Here is a 15,231-nt window from a genome sequence, read left to right as displayed (position 1 = left end):
AAGTTTAAGAACGGTGAATTTGACGTCGAAGACAAAGAACGTAACGGAAAGCCGAAAGTGTAGGACACGCGGAATTGGAAACATTATTAGATGAAGATTCGTGCCAAACGCAAGAAGCACTTGCACTTACATTAGGAGTGACTCAACCAGCAATTTCACATCACTTAAAATCATTGGGAATGATCCAAAAACAAGGAAACTGGGTTCCATATGAACTGAAGCCGAGAAACGTTGAACGTCGATTTTTCACATGTGAAATGCTGCTTGCCAGGCATAAACGAAAGGGTTTTTTGCATCGTATAGTCACTGGTGATGAAAAATGGATCCACTACAATAACCCAAAGAAGAAGAAATCATGGGGACCACCTGGCCATTCTTCAACATCGACAGCCAAGCCGAACATTCATGGAAAAAAGCTCATGTTGTGTATTTGGTGGGATCAGCTTGGAGTCGTGTATTATGAGTTGCTCAAACCGAATGAAACCATTACTGGGACTCTCTACCGAACACAATTGATGAGATTGAGCCGAGTACTCAAGGAAAAACGTGCCCACTACTACTCCAGATACGACAAAGTTATTCTTCTGCATGATAATGCTCGTCCACATGTTGCGGCGCCGGTCAAAACCTACCTGGAAACACTCAATTGGGAAGTTTTACCCCACCCGCCGTATTCACCAGACATTGCTCATTCTGATTACTACCTGTTTCGATCGATGGCGCATGGCCTGTTTGAGCAACACTTCACATCATATGAAGATACAAAAAATTGGGTCGATTTGTGGATAGCTTCAAAAGATGAAGCATTCTTCCGAGGCGGTATCCGTATGCTGCCAGAAAGATGGGAAAAAGTAGTGGCTAGCGATGGACAATACTTCGAATAAAACATTAGGTACCGTTCTTTCACAATAAATGCCCAATTTTTGATAAAAAATGGCGGAAACTTATTTATACACCTAATAGTATTTGTGGAAAAACCGCTTTTATGCGTTGTGCATGGTGTGACGAGTATTTGTGTTTCAAACATTTTTATAAAAATTATCATTATTGTAAAAAATATAATCCGTAATTTTTATAGTATCAGCGTTTTGTATTAGATAACTCTTGCAAGATACAATTAAACAACAAAGCATGTACAATTGCTTACAAGTTACAAATAAATAAATAGAAGTCAATAAAAGTATAAATTACACAGGAAAAACTTCTATATACATTTATTTATAATTTTATATATATATATATATATATATATATATATATATATATATATGGTTTTTTTCCGGATAAAAAAATATTTTTATCTTTTATTTATTTGTATCGTACCCTTCTAGAGTTATCTAATACAAAACGCAGATACTATTGTACAAAAATTACGGATTATATTTGTTGTTTAAAATAATGCATACTTATAATTATATATATTTTAATATATGTAGGCATATTTTGTATGTAATCATATATAATTATATATAAATATATATGAAAACTATATGATAGTTACACATAATAATTCCACATAATTTTCTGTAATCATTATACATATACAATTGTTACAAATGTAAAAGGTAAAATATTTAAAGCGTGTAGAAATGTATATAGGTAGAGAATAGGGAGATAAAGAATAGGTAGCGAAAGCGTAGAATTGTGTGAATAGATGCATAGATTTTAGAGTAATATTGTAAACTAATGTAAGATCCCTTCTTGGCAATCTTTTGTAAGCTGAAGAAAAATATATATTTATCTCCATATACAACTGTAAGCAAATATGTATGGTTACATAAAATTACGTAAAATTATATATTTTAACGTTAAAAAGTAGAGTTTCATCTTTTTTATCGTGCAGTTTGCATAATAGTGTAATAAAATAACATTGAAGTAATGTACGTTGCTATTATTATGCTTCGTCAATGATTTATTTTAAACACTTTCATCTTTTATATCGTCGTCAGTATACATATAATATTGTCGTGCTTAAATAATTGAAAGCTATGTGAAATGTATGTTAATAATAATTAAATATCTCTGATACCATTTGAATAATGAAACTGCTAAACAGACTTTAAATATTCAATGAATTATACTGATTTTTCTTTCATTTATAAGAAATATCACAAAAAATGATTATAAAAAGGGGTGTAGAGATTTTCATATAAATTTACGAAGAATAAAAAATTAATTTTAAGGGTTGGTGATAGAGGTAACTTGAACAACACGAATATTTTCATTCTTATCTATACTTACGTAGAGCAAAAGAAAACGAGATGCAACTTCCGTTTAAACGTTTTCTTATACGTGTCACCATTCTCGGTAGTTATTTCGCTGAAAAAAAAATGTACATTTTCTTCAAGAAGTGATTTCATCTCCTAAAGATGTAATTTGGTAAAAGCAAAAAATAATTTTGTGAACTATTCTACTTACACACAATATTTTTAAAAGTTTACTGAACTTTCGGGCTGCCTAACATTCGTCAATAAAATACATTGACCATTGCAATCAACTGTTCTACAGTCAAAATTAAATATTTTGCAAAAATACTAATTTCTCTATTCATAACTCGTTTTTAATTGTACAAAGTATAACGTACATACTTTGACATCGCCAAAGATATTTGACTGATTTTAGCAGTCAAGTTCAAAAAACTCATTATTATTTTATTATTTCAATTATTATTATTATTAAAAAACTCTTATTTTAATATTCTTTGTACTATACTCATTTGTCTTTAACGCTCTTTCGCGTAATACGTGATGAGCGGAAAAAATCGAGCGCACGAACAGAATGCGTATAGCATGCATATGTTTATTTTTTTGAGTTTATTATTTTTCAAGAATGGTACATAAAAATGACACTTTATTATAATATATATGATTAGATTCGTATAAAAATAAGCTTTAATTTGGCTGAAAAAAAAATTTTTTAATTAAAAAAAACGTTGGGTGGTGGGGGTATTTTGTTAAATAATAACAAAAAATTTTTTTTTAAATTATTGTTATAAAGTATTCTTGGAGCCATTCAACTTTTATCCAGAACATTTTTTTCTATCTCTTATAGTTTCGACAATATTCGCTTGGAAAGAAAAAAACTGATTTTTTTCAAAAAAGGGTGTTTCACCCCCTTAAACTGAAATTGAGCACAAACAAAAAATATTTTTGTGTTACAGATGGACTTCTCTATGTGTACACCAAATTTCAGATTTTTTTGAATTTCCGGGTTTGCAAACCTTTCTTGTTAGATGTTTTATTTTATAAATCAATAATTATAGCGAATAGTGCTACTACAAGTTTAAGATTCTGTTACGTCCTTCCCCGCCTTCCCTAAATTCCAGATGGTCTTTCCTTAACCATCTTTCCTTAAAGGCGTAACATAAGCTTTGAAGTCGATTGTGATGGTTCGCCGCACCTATGATCTTTTACAAACGATATTCTTGTATTTTACCCATTTTTCATCGCCCATGATAATTTGTTTCAGAAATGGGTCAATTTCGTTGCGTTTTAGTAGTGTTTCGCTGATGGAAATTCGGTCAATCAAATTTCTTTGCGTTAATTCATGTGGCACCCAAACATCAAGTTTCTTTGCGTAGCCAGCCTTTTTCAAATAATTCCGAACTGCCACATAATTGATTCTTAGTGCGTTGGCTATGTCCTGACAGCTTGCATGCCGGTTTTGCTCGGCCAAATTTCATCAATTTTTTCAGTGATTGGCCGACCAAAACAAGGTCAATCTTTAACATCAAAATTTTCAGAACAAAATTGAACAAACCACTCCTGCGTCCTGCGTTCACTTACAGCATCAGTAGTAAACTTCAAAAATTTTTCTGCATGTTTGTGCTGCGTTTTTGCCTTTTTTGTAGTAAAAAAGCATCACATAACGTATTTCTTCAGAAATTTTATTCATTTTCAAACCAATATAACTTTCGACACGATTGATGAATTACCAAACTTTGCTTACAAAAAATACAACCTAAAATGTCATCTTTCAGACGCGTGTTCGTTTGATACAATCGGATTTGTTGCCTGATATATGACCATCAACACCATCTAGTGACAGAAATCCGCGGATACTTTTTAAATGACCCATATAGTTATGTATAACAATGCATAATTATATATGAAACATTTTTATAGTGGATTACATCCTGGAATAGCGGATAAAATGAGTTACAAGAACATTTCAGTTTTACAGGCATAATCCAAATATCTGATTAAAATGGATTACAAGACAATTTTAGTTTTATGCGCGTATTTGTAAAATACTGGATTCAAATAGATTATACAAAACTATTTCAGTTTCACACGCGTAATCAAAAAATATCATTTTAAAATGGATTACAACTCCGCGCACAATTCGATTCTATTAAAACTGAAATAAAAAATAACTTTATGTTTTTTTCCAAGAACAAACAAGTTTATTTATAAAATGCTAATTAAATTGTATGTACTCATTAATATGTAATTCTTTAATGTATTTGGTTCGTATAATAAAAATTAAAATAAATTTCTTTACATTCCCTTATTGCTAATTACATTGTATTAATAAATAATTTTTTCCCTTTTATTACAATGGATTAAATCGTAAATATATTCAACAGCATTTATACTGATTATATTTGATCCGTATTTTGGTAATTAAATATGATTAGAAACTGCCACAGATTCAAACGGATTCTTATTCAGCTACTTATTCGGATTCATCTAAATTAACAAAAATATGTATTCGAAAAGAATTATTTCAAATTAAAACTAATCGTTGTATAATGTATTATAAACATTTACAATTCATTCAGCATTAAAACGTATTATCTTTCAATCTAGGCAATGGATTACATCTATTAAAACGGATTACAATAGATTAAAATAGATTAGATTTTAATCCAAATTAATCGGTTTTAATTTGCCCTTTTTCAGCAAAGTACACTTAAATAGTGCAAGTATTAATTATAACAAATTCTGCGTGTTCTTTTTTTGTTTGTTTTTTTTTTTGGTGCAATTATGAACGCAAACTAATTCAGAAACTTAACCTAATCTGTGCGTATAGTTCCAAGCATTGAAAGTTACTAGTCTTAAGTTAATATTTTGTAGCGCTCTCCGCATCTCTCGCTCGCTTCCCGCCCTTCGTGTGCAAGCACTCATTATTCTCACTCTTAGTCATTAATTTGGACTTGTGAGTACATGTACGTTTTTGTTTCTTTTATTATACATATAATACAGAATCTTATCAGAATATTATAGTTTATCACTTTCGGTCCCGGCAAATATTATACATTCTCCTGCAATCTACAAGAAAGATAACTGTAATAAAACGTACCCAAATTATGACAAGAAATAAATTGTGCGCCAAGTATTTAGGCCCATATAAAATTGTATTCACTAAAGGACCGGATCGTTATAGTGTAACTAAGATAGGAGAGCATGAAGGAGTTCTATCTACAACCACTGCGACAGATAATATAAAACCATGGGTTTTAATCGAGTCTGATGTAAGTGATAGTGATGATGCATCTTACTTAAGCGAAAATAAAACTAGATATCAGGGGCTGATACTCAATCAGGACGGGCGAGTTGTGGGATCTAAGGAACCCATGTTGACGCGGGTGCGTGTGGCGACGCAGTGCGCTACAAATTCTCTTTACCGCGTAAAGATTTAGAACTAGCGATTACGCGTACGTTGTGCGTCTTGACAACAAGAAGCAAGCAAGCGCGAACATTTGACGAACTTAAAGATGACTTTAATCAACAAGAAAGTGAGATAGATTTGGATTACTTTTCTCTTGACACATTAAAAATACACGTTACGTTACAAAACAATATCTCGTTATTATTGCGCCATCTAAAGATCCTACATACATTATTATTTTTTTGCTAATTCGTACCTGCATATAATGGAAAGCTTGCCATCGAAATGTTAAAGAAAAGATCCATATCACAATTGTACGAACACTGTCTAAGATCATTCTCGTCGTAGCACTCATTTCCTTAGTAACGCTAATACCAGCAAAATTAAAAAAAGCAATACTAAATGCTATACCTGCAATACCAAATAATAGAGTTATGATAAAAACTGAAAAAAAAAATTAAAAGGTAACATGATGAACTGACCGATAACAGCTATCAATAATTTGTTATTGCTTCCTATTTGAATGAAAGCTTCTTCAGTAGCTTCAAGTGTACCACGTGAATTATCCGCAAAAGGTGGTGGTGCAGTAATGTAATTGAATGGGATCATAATGATAGAAATACCAATAAATCCAAAGATACCTAGAAAAATATATATCGTAATGAAATAAAAATAATTAATCAATTAATATCAAACATCAATATTAATAAATTTTATATTTAAAAATGTTAAAAACTACTAACCCTCCCATCCAATTGCTTGTAACGCAGGAATATCTTGCTGTCCCATATACTTCTCCTCGACAACCATTTGAACAGCTGTTATTACCTTATGTATTTAAAACTTAAAAATTATTTTATGAACTTTTATTTTACATTAAGGGGGCGTATTACTCAAAAATTTCAGCGCGCTTAAGAAAATATTAAAATCGTGAATTATACCGACTAAATAGTCAAACAACCACTTACGGCTCCTGAATAGTCGGCCAAAAGCTCCGACGTAATATCGTAGAAAAAATTAAAAATAATAGGCGTAAAACGCAATATAATAGTGATGAAATTTTGTCTTATGTCATTTTATTACTATATGTTTTATTGTAAAAATGTGATTTGTCTCGTATTTACCAAACTCGTAAAATAAGCCGCAAGTTCCTTTAAATTTTATATAAAATATTAAAATATTAAATTTTATATAAAATATTAAAATAAAATATATTTTTCACTTCTTTTAGTAGTAATCCTTGTATTTTCTTGGCTAAATAGATTATATTTCATATGCTTTTACAACTATTTACAGACTGTCAAAGGAAAAAAGAATAGTTAAGATCCATTTTCAGAAATGTTTTAACCTTTAAACACACCGATTTTGTTAAATACGGAAACACATTTTCAAGTCTGGGAGACTTTTTCAACTTTGAGAAGCCATAATTTTGTTTACAATCAATATTTTTCTATAATTTTTTTATGAAAGTTCAGAATCTCAGAAATGTGACTGCATAATCGGTATTGCAAAAAAAATGATTTATAGTGAAGTTATAAAACAAAAAGTCTATAAAAGGGGAGCAACCTCTGATGACCTTGACTTTGACATCTGTTATTAAGTAAAGGGTCCTCGACAACTTTTCTTTATAAATTAATCGACGCTTTTGTACAGTTTTCGAGATATACTCAGAGAAAAAAAAAATTTTTCTTAATTATTTCAGAAAATATTTATTTTACAAAAAAAATGTATCAAATAAAAAGTAAACCCGTGCGGAAAATAAGTATTGAGGCTCAATACTGAGTATTAAAATTTCAATACTGAATATTCAAGTTGTAATACTGAGTATTATAAGTCAGTATTGGTGAATATTTAAGTATTGATGAAAATTAAGTATTGACGAATAATGAGTATTGACAGTTATTATTGGTGAATACTGATTGTGAGTATTGGAAACTGGTAATAATCAATACTCAAGTATTAGAAATAGTCAAGTATTGATAAATACTGAATATTAACAGTTACTATAAGAAGTCCAAGATTTCTGTCTTGAACACAGTATTATTGAAAAAAATAAATATTATAGATAAGTCCATGAATGAAAAAAAACCTTGATCTATATCTCAATAAACAGACAATATTTGTTTAAAATATTTTTATAAAAATTTTTTTCATATTTAATTATTTTATTATATTGACAAGTATTTTCCAATCAAATTAGCATTCTTATTTAAACAAATAACAGAAAAGTTATTCCAGATGCTATTCCGCGTTCATTTATAAATATACTAAAAAACTATAACTTTATATATGTTTATATAAATAATTTGTTTTAATTATACATGTTTCATCTTTTCGACATATATTCACACCTAATCTAACAGTTATATACACGTATTAGCATAAAATGTTTACAATCATCACGAAAGATACAGTTCTCAGCAGTTGCAAAAGTCAAGCATCCTCCACCGCGGTCACAACTTGGATGGGTGGCCGCTTTAGGAATTTCCGAAAGAAAATTCCCAACTTTTTTTGCAAAAAATGCTTTTTAAAATGTTACAAAAATATTGTTTTGCTTATTTTAGGATTATGTGGTGTAATAATATAATATTTATGCGGATATTTCAAAAAAATTCATAACAGTATTCGCCAATACTAATACTGAGTATTGAGGTTTCAATACTTATTTTCCGTAAAAGGAAGCTTACAAAAAACTACAAATAAGGTTCCATACATTTAATATACCTTATAATTCATTTGTTCGGGAATAACCAAAAATAAAAAATTGAATTGTCTCTCTGTAAAACAAAGTTTTGTTATTTTTTTTTTTTTATTAATTCAAACTTACAAACTAATATTTACAATCCTCACCTGTAAAACAAGGAAACAACATTCAATGCTTATTATTCACGATGCTATTCCTCCTATTACATTTAATTTCTATCAATGATGTTTATTAATTTTTCTCACAATACTTTTTTTCTACGTATTTACTCTTTTCAAACCTATTCATCTTTCTTGCACACTTAGGTGCCTGTTTTACCAACCAACACTTTTGTGTGGAAAAATTCAAATCAATCCAAGAAAATGTAATGGAATTTTCTTACATCCCTCCCCCCCCCCAGAAGAGAAAATTTATTTACATTTTTTTTAACAATAGAAAATAATGAGCTCGAGAGCCACGCAGGATATCAAATGCCAATAAATAAATCCAACATAAATCAATAAAACAAATGTTTCGACCTTTAATGACGGTCTTCTTCAGTAAAAACAGTCTATAAAACAAACATAAGAATCGCACTAATTACAATATAAACTTATTGAAATAAATAAAAAAGTCAAAATTAAATCAAGTTATCAAACAAATAGAATCTGTGAGATAGCGCGATGTACATTTTTTATCGTCTTAATATAATAAACAGCCTCACGGAACGTGTCCAAAGACAAGAATTTCAGAAAAAAACATGACTTGATTGGTAATCAATATTAAAAACATAAAATTGCAACCAATAACAATAAGGAATAAATATTGGGTGTACCACTTACAAGGGCATCACACATAACCCGGGTCACCGATTTTGATGAAACTTTACAGTTATGTAGTATTAGTATAGAAATACTAAATGCTAAACGGAGACGATGCACTACTCAACCGTTGACGTGAAATCGTTGTTTGAATTTCACCATATAGCTTTAATACCGTAACATTGAAGGAGTTTGGCAAGTAGCAGCGTGGTGTGGCGGACAGCGCGAGCGCCTATAGTTTTGCAGGTCGCGGCCGTCGCGGGTTCGAGTCCACAATTTTTTTTTTTTTTTTTTTACCCAGTACTCTTATTGTTACAATATACATATATATATATATATAATAAAATATATAATAAATAATACACAGATATAGATATAATAATACGCAAAAAATCTTCTCTGCATTCGAACTTTTGTTAGTTTACTTTATATACATTTAAATATATATATATATATATATATATATATATATATATATATATATACACACACATAGATTTATATGGATGGCGAGATATTTATATGATATATTTGATTGTGAGAGTTAATATGCATATTTATTTATGTGTAAGTACAAAAACAATTACAAATGAATTTATTCGTCGTCTTGCTCTGTAATTTTGCACACTTTCGGGTCATAATAATTACAAAAACAAGTAATAAAATTCACAGCTAGTTTTAAGAATGTCTTTTATGTCTTTTATGTCTTTTATGCATTATTGAAAAAAAAATGTGCTTGCGAAAAAATTGGATTTATAAAATGTTCGTGGTGTAAATCAGTTTTATGTTTTACTTGTTTTTATGATTATTATCACCCGAAAGTGTGCAAAATTACAGAGCAAGACGACGAATAAATTCATTTGTAATTGTTTTTGTACTTACACATAAATAAATATGCATATTAACTCTCACAATCAAATATATCATATAAATATCTCGCCATCCATATAAATCTATGTGTGTGTATATATATATATATATATATATATATATATATATATATATATATATATATTAAATGTATATAAAGTAAACTAACAAAAGTTCGAATGCAGAGAAGATTTTTTGCGTATTATTATATCTATATCTGTGTATTATTTATTATATATTTTATTATATATATATATATATGTATATTGTAACAATAAGAGTACTGGGTAAAAAAAAAAAAAAAAAAAAAAATTGTGGACTCGAACCCGCGACGGCCGCGACCTGCAAAACTATAGGCGCTCGCGCTGTCCGCCACACCACGCTGCTACTTGCCAAACTCCTTCAATGTTACGGTATTAAAGCTATATGGTGAAATTCAAACAACGATTTCACGTCAACGGTTGAGTAGTGCATCGTCTCCGTTTAGCATTTAGTATTTCTATACGAATACTACATAACTGTAAAGTTTCATCAAAATCGGTGACCCGGGTTATGTGTGGTGCCCTTGTTAGTTCGGTCCGTTTTCATAAAATGACTCTAGGTGCTATAAATGATTGACGGCGACAGCTGATTTTTGCTGTATCGTGAAGTGTACACATCTGTCAACCAAATATTGTTAGTACAAGTCTTTGACTTTTGCACATCAAGTTTAATTTTTACTGCGTTAGAAATGTCGAGTTTCGTTCCAAATAAGCATTTGCGGTTTGGTTTTCTGTTTCATTTGGAAGAAAAGTGCAGCTGAAACGCATCGAATGCTTATGGAAGTGCATGGTAAACCTGCACCATCAAATAAATCTTGCAGAGAATAGTTTCAACAATTGCAAAGTGATAATTTTAGAGTTGAAGACAAAGAGCGTTTGGGTCAACTAAAAAAGTTTGAAGATGAAGAATTAGAAACATTATTCAATCAAGATTCGTGTCAAACGCAAGAAAAGCTCGCAAAAAGTTGAAAGTTACTCAATAAGCTATTTCGAAACAACTCAAAGCCGCGGGATACATCCAAAAGCAAAGAAATTGGGTACAAATTGAAACCGAGAGATATCGGACGACGATTTTGCATGTCCAAAATGTTGTTTAAATGATACAAAAAAAAGTCTTTTCTGTATTGAATCATTACCGGGGACAAAAAATGGATTCACTACAACAATCCAAAACGCAAAAAATCGTATGTAACCCAGCCAACCGGGAACATCAACGTCGAAGTCGAATATCTTGGTGCCAAGGTAATGGTCTGTATTTGGTGGGATCAGAAAGGTGTGATGATCCACTATGAGCTGCTAAAACCTGGTCAAACCATCACGGGAGACTTCTACAGGCAACAATTGATCCGTTTAAAACGAGCTATAGCCGAAAAACGTCCAGAATATGTGACCAGACACAAGTCCATAATCTTTCACCGCTCGGCCTCATGTTGCTGTTCCGGTTAAAAACTATTTGGAAAATAACGGATGGGAAGTTCTGGCTCACCCGTCTTATAGTCCAGACCTTGCCCCTTCCGACTACCATTTATTTCAATCAATGCAGAACGCTTTAATTGGAATACGCTTCACTTCAGAATAGGATCAAAAATTGCCTCAATTCATTCTTGGCTTCAAAAGATGAACGCTTCTTCCGCGACGGAATCCATAAATTGCCAGAAAAATGGGAAAAAGTAGTGGCTAGCAATAAACAATACTTTGAATAAGGTATTAATTCATTTTATTGTTCAATAAATGCGTTTTTTAAGCAAAAAACGGACCGAATTAAGTTGTACACCCAATAATTTAAAAAGATAAAAAAAAATAAAAATAAAATTAAATGAAAATAAATTAAAGAAAGACTGTACAAGTCATGAATTAAAAATGTAAAAAAAAAACAATATGAAATCGATAAAATTAAATATAATAGAGACTAAAAATTGAAATTAACTTTATGCTCTAAACTCATGTCTTAACCTTGTGGCATGGGATGTTACATTTTGGAAAGTATAGATACAGATAATGAGAACCGAACGAAAGAAATAGAAGGAGGAAGGATGACGAACTTAAGAAGGGGAAATACGCTTGAGAATCGGAAAATACGCGTCCGAGAGGTGTTCGGTATCACTTTGTTCGTTGAGTCCATACAATTGTTTTTTAATGTGTAACATCTCGGATATAGATCTTTTAACACAAGATAGCACTTTGTCTAAAATTTTTACATTCTCTCAATCAAATTCGTGGTTCTCTCCAATGCGATGTAACGAAATAACTGAAGAACTGGCTTTCCTAATATCCGCCTTGTGTTCACTGATTTTTGTTTTTATTTATACAATCCTTAACCATTGTTTTATATATATATTTTTTTAATAAAGTGATCATATCTTCTTCTGTGTCAGCAGACTCAAACTGGAAACAGTTTAGTGATGTGAAATAGATTTGATTTTGTTTTTTTATGATCCGTATCCACTCTGTATATTGAATGTGATATTCTATCTAAGATTTTATATAGCCCAATTTTCAACTCGTCTAGATTCTTCCTGTTCAGGCGATTCCCATTCTCGACATATTCAAGAATCTCTGATTCTCCTATATTAAATTTGTAACCCCTTCGGTTCTTGTCAAATATCTCTTTATTATAAACGTGGTAGTTTATACTATTTTTTAAAGCGGTTTTCCTGTCTAGTTCTAGATCTTTGTTTGATCGTTTTTTTAAAACTCAATTAGTAACGTTAAGGGGTTACACTACCCAAGCGCGTCGAAAAAAATAAGCTTTTTCGTGAATTTTTTTCTTGAATTCTAGGTGGTGGATCAAAACAAAAATTTAGGGCTTTATTACACATATATTAAAGTTTTCAAAAATATTTTTTATTTATATATGTATAACAAAATGGCGTCGTGGCAGTATAAAAAACAAAAAAAATTTTTTTTGTAGGAGAAAAACGGTGTGCACCGTTGCAGTCCTGGTGTGCCATCTGGAACAAAAAAAAAATTTTTTTTTTAATTTACAATAGTTTTTCCATAGAAGTACCGAGGATTTTTAATTTTGTTTAAAAATTCACAAATTTGTATGAGTTGAAATTTTTTTTTCATTTTTTAGCAAAAAAATCGACCTTAAATTGTTAACTGCAAACGTAATAATTTATCAATCATAAAAATCGTGTGTACTTCCACGGAAAATCTATTTAAGAAGTTGCAGTTAAAATTTCAAGTCAATCGGACAAAAATTGAGCGAGATACGGTGTACACAGATTCGTAAAACATAGTTTCGAGAAAAACGCGTTTAAAGTTTGAAATCGTATTTGTGATATGAAATTTTCAAAATATGGGCTTGCTGATTTTTTCACCTTTACTCTGCTATCCCAGCTCCATATAGCTGTCCTTCTACATTCGAATTTAGCTCGTCAGTCTCCTTCCTGAGTGCCGTAAGATCCTTCTGAGTGCTTTTTCGGTTGATCGACGATGAGCGGTTGGCAGCTCGAACACGATGTTGGTCGATTTCCATTGCGTAATTATGCAACTCGGGACTAATCTTCAATTCGAGGGTTGATACTACATCTAACAGTGATGAAAAGCCGCCATTATATGTTATGACGGCTACGTTGGTTGCAATATCAACTACTGCTTTGCCGCTAGATATCGCTTTCGGTGCAATCGACCAAACGACAGAGTTCAAACTTTCGTTTGCATTTTGCGTATATCCTCCTAGGCAACGGGAGAGGAGTTCTTCTCTTGTTAAATCTTCGTAGATTTTTTGTACAGCATTGAAAACCAAGAGGGGCATAGCTGGTTTGTGAGTGTACATCTCGAGAGTTTGCGAGGCTTTCGCTCTTTGCCAAGAGCACCAAGAATCGGCCTTGCCTTCCGATACCAATTATTCTCATAGCAAAAGTAACACGTCTATTAATATCGTAAGCATGACCATTAATTAATGGACTGCTGTCAATTGAAGTACTTCCGCACTTTTGACACAACACAACGAGCTTGAATCCAAGACCACGCACGCATGATTCCGAAAAAGTAACACTGCCTCCGCACTGACACTTTAAAATTTGTGACAGCATCCCAAAAACAGTAACAAAGTTCAATATCCGGTATCCGAACGTTGCGTCAATTTCGAATTCATGTTCATGGGTTGTTTTTAATTTTTTTGCAAGTCTCGAAACTCCCTCGGTGTCGCTCTCGAAGCTGTGGCGGTTGGGTGGTTTTCTGTTAGAAATTCTGCTCCGACTGGCCCGAGATAGTCTTGTTCTATTTCCTTTCTTTGTGTTATATACTTTTTCACTCATTTTGTTAAATAAAGCACTGAAAAACAACGCACAAACTAAATAAAATGAGCGCGTACGTCGGACTAGCAAGCGATGCTCGTTGTGACGTGTTTACTCCAGTTCTAACGGTTTTTCTGGCGTCCTACGACATCTCCGAGATTTATTACATCATCTATATATATTTTGAAGAACTATAATTCACTTATACCTGCTAAAACTACCGACAGAGCTGTAATACCCTTATAATCCTGTGCGCGGTCGAGCGGCCTTTTCAAACGTTTCGGAGCGCTCAGAGGCGCTTCCGAAAAAAATCTGAAAAAATTATTTATAACAGCCTTTCCACCAAAATTCTTTTTGAATGTCATTTTTAAATAGTTTATACATCATTTAAGCAAATAAACAAATTTTGAAAAAAAAAAAATTTTCTGGGTAGTGTAACCCCTTAAGGTATCAGTGTCCTCTAATAAATATTTTGGGGTGAATTTAGTGACTGTATGGTCTGTTCCATTATATTTTCTTTCAAATTTGTGTGCTATAATTGTCCACGCTGCTTTTTGTTCTTTTTTTCATTTACTTTGTATCTAATTTTATTAACGTTTGATTCAATCTCTTGTTCAGGCCAATGGAGAATGGTGCATTTACCGCTGTAAAAATAATTGGGACATTTCTGTCGTCTAAAAATTTCTTAAAATCTTTGGAATTAATTCCCGGATATTGATCCATTAAGATCATACCAATATTGTTGTTCTTCATTATTTTTTTTGTTAATTTTATAAAATCATTGGAGTTTTGGGTTTTGAATGTTAAAATAACCCAAACCTTTTAAAAAAAATTTGGGTATTGTCATTACTTTTGAAAAGTATAATTATATAACAAGGAGAATATGAAGTATTTTTGGGTGCCTAAAAATCCACTTTTTAAAAATAAATCATATCTTTGCAACAAAAAAATTTTAAGGA

At 31.3% G+C, this 15,231-nt stretch overlaps 2 protein-coding genes across 7 annotated transcripts in view; both read right to left on the bottom strand.

The window, feature by feature from the left end:
• LOC105198920 (solute carrier family 35 member F6) overlaps positions 1–15,231 on the bottom strand; it is a 115,785-nt gene that overhangs the window by 20,922 nt on the left and 79,632 nt on the right. For 4 of the 6 annotated variants that reach the window (XM_039451303.1, XM_039451305.1, XM_039451304.1 and 1 more), the window contains 3 exons: positions 6,357–6,441; positions 6,096–6,254; positions 5,870–6,024 (listed from right to left, as the gene is read on the bottom strand). In XM_039451303.1, the coding sequence (XP_039307237.1) occupies positions 5,870–6,024; positions 6,096–6,254; positions 6,357–6,441 (399 nt within the window). Of the gene's footprint in view, positions 1–2,241; positions 2,320–4,375; positions 5,274–5,869; positions 6,025–6,095; positions 6,255–6,356; positions 6,442–15,231 lie in introns of those variants that run through there. The other 2 variants (XR_005575133.1, XM_026140484.2) reach the window with 2 other exon arrangements.
• LOC120358182 lies at positions 12,362–15,140 on the bottom strand. Its single transcript, XM_039451306.1, has 2 exons — positions 13,352–15,140; positions 12,362–12,979 (listed from the first exon to the last, which is right to left on the bottom strand). The coding sequence occupies exon 1, from the start codon at positions 13,807–13,809 to the stop codon at positions 13,354–13,356; it is 456 nt and encodes a 151-aa protein (XP_039307240.1). The 5' UTR covers positions 13,810–15,140; the 3' UTR covers positions 12,362–12,979; positions 13,352–13,353.

The sequence above is a fragment of the Solenopsis invicta genome, chromosome 6 (assembly GCF_016802725.1).
Source record: "Solenopsis invicta isolate M01_SB chromosome 6, UNIL_Sinv_3.0, whole genome shotgun sequence".
NCBI lineage: Eukaryota > Metazoa > Arthropoda > Insecta > Hymenoptera > Formicidae > Solenopsis > Solenopsis invicta.
The sequence above is the reverse complement of the archived record's forward strand: the minus strand, read 5'-3'. Positions and strand labels throughout refer to the sequence as shown.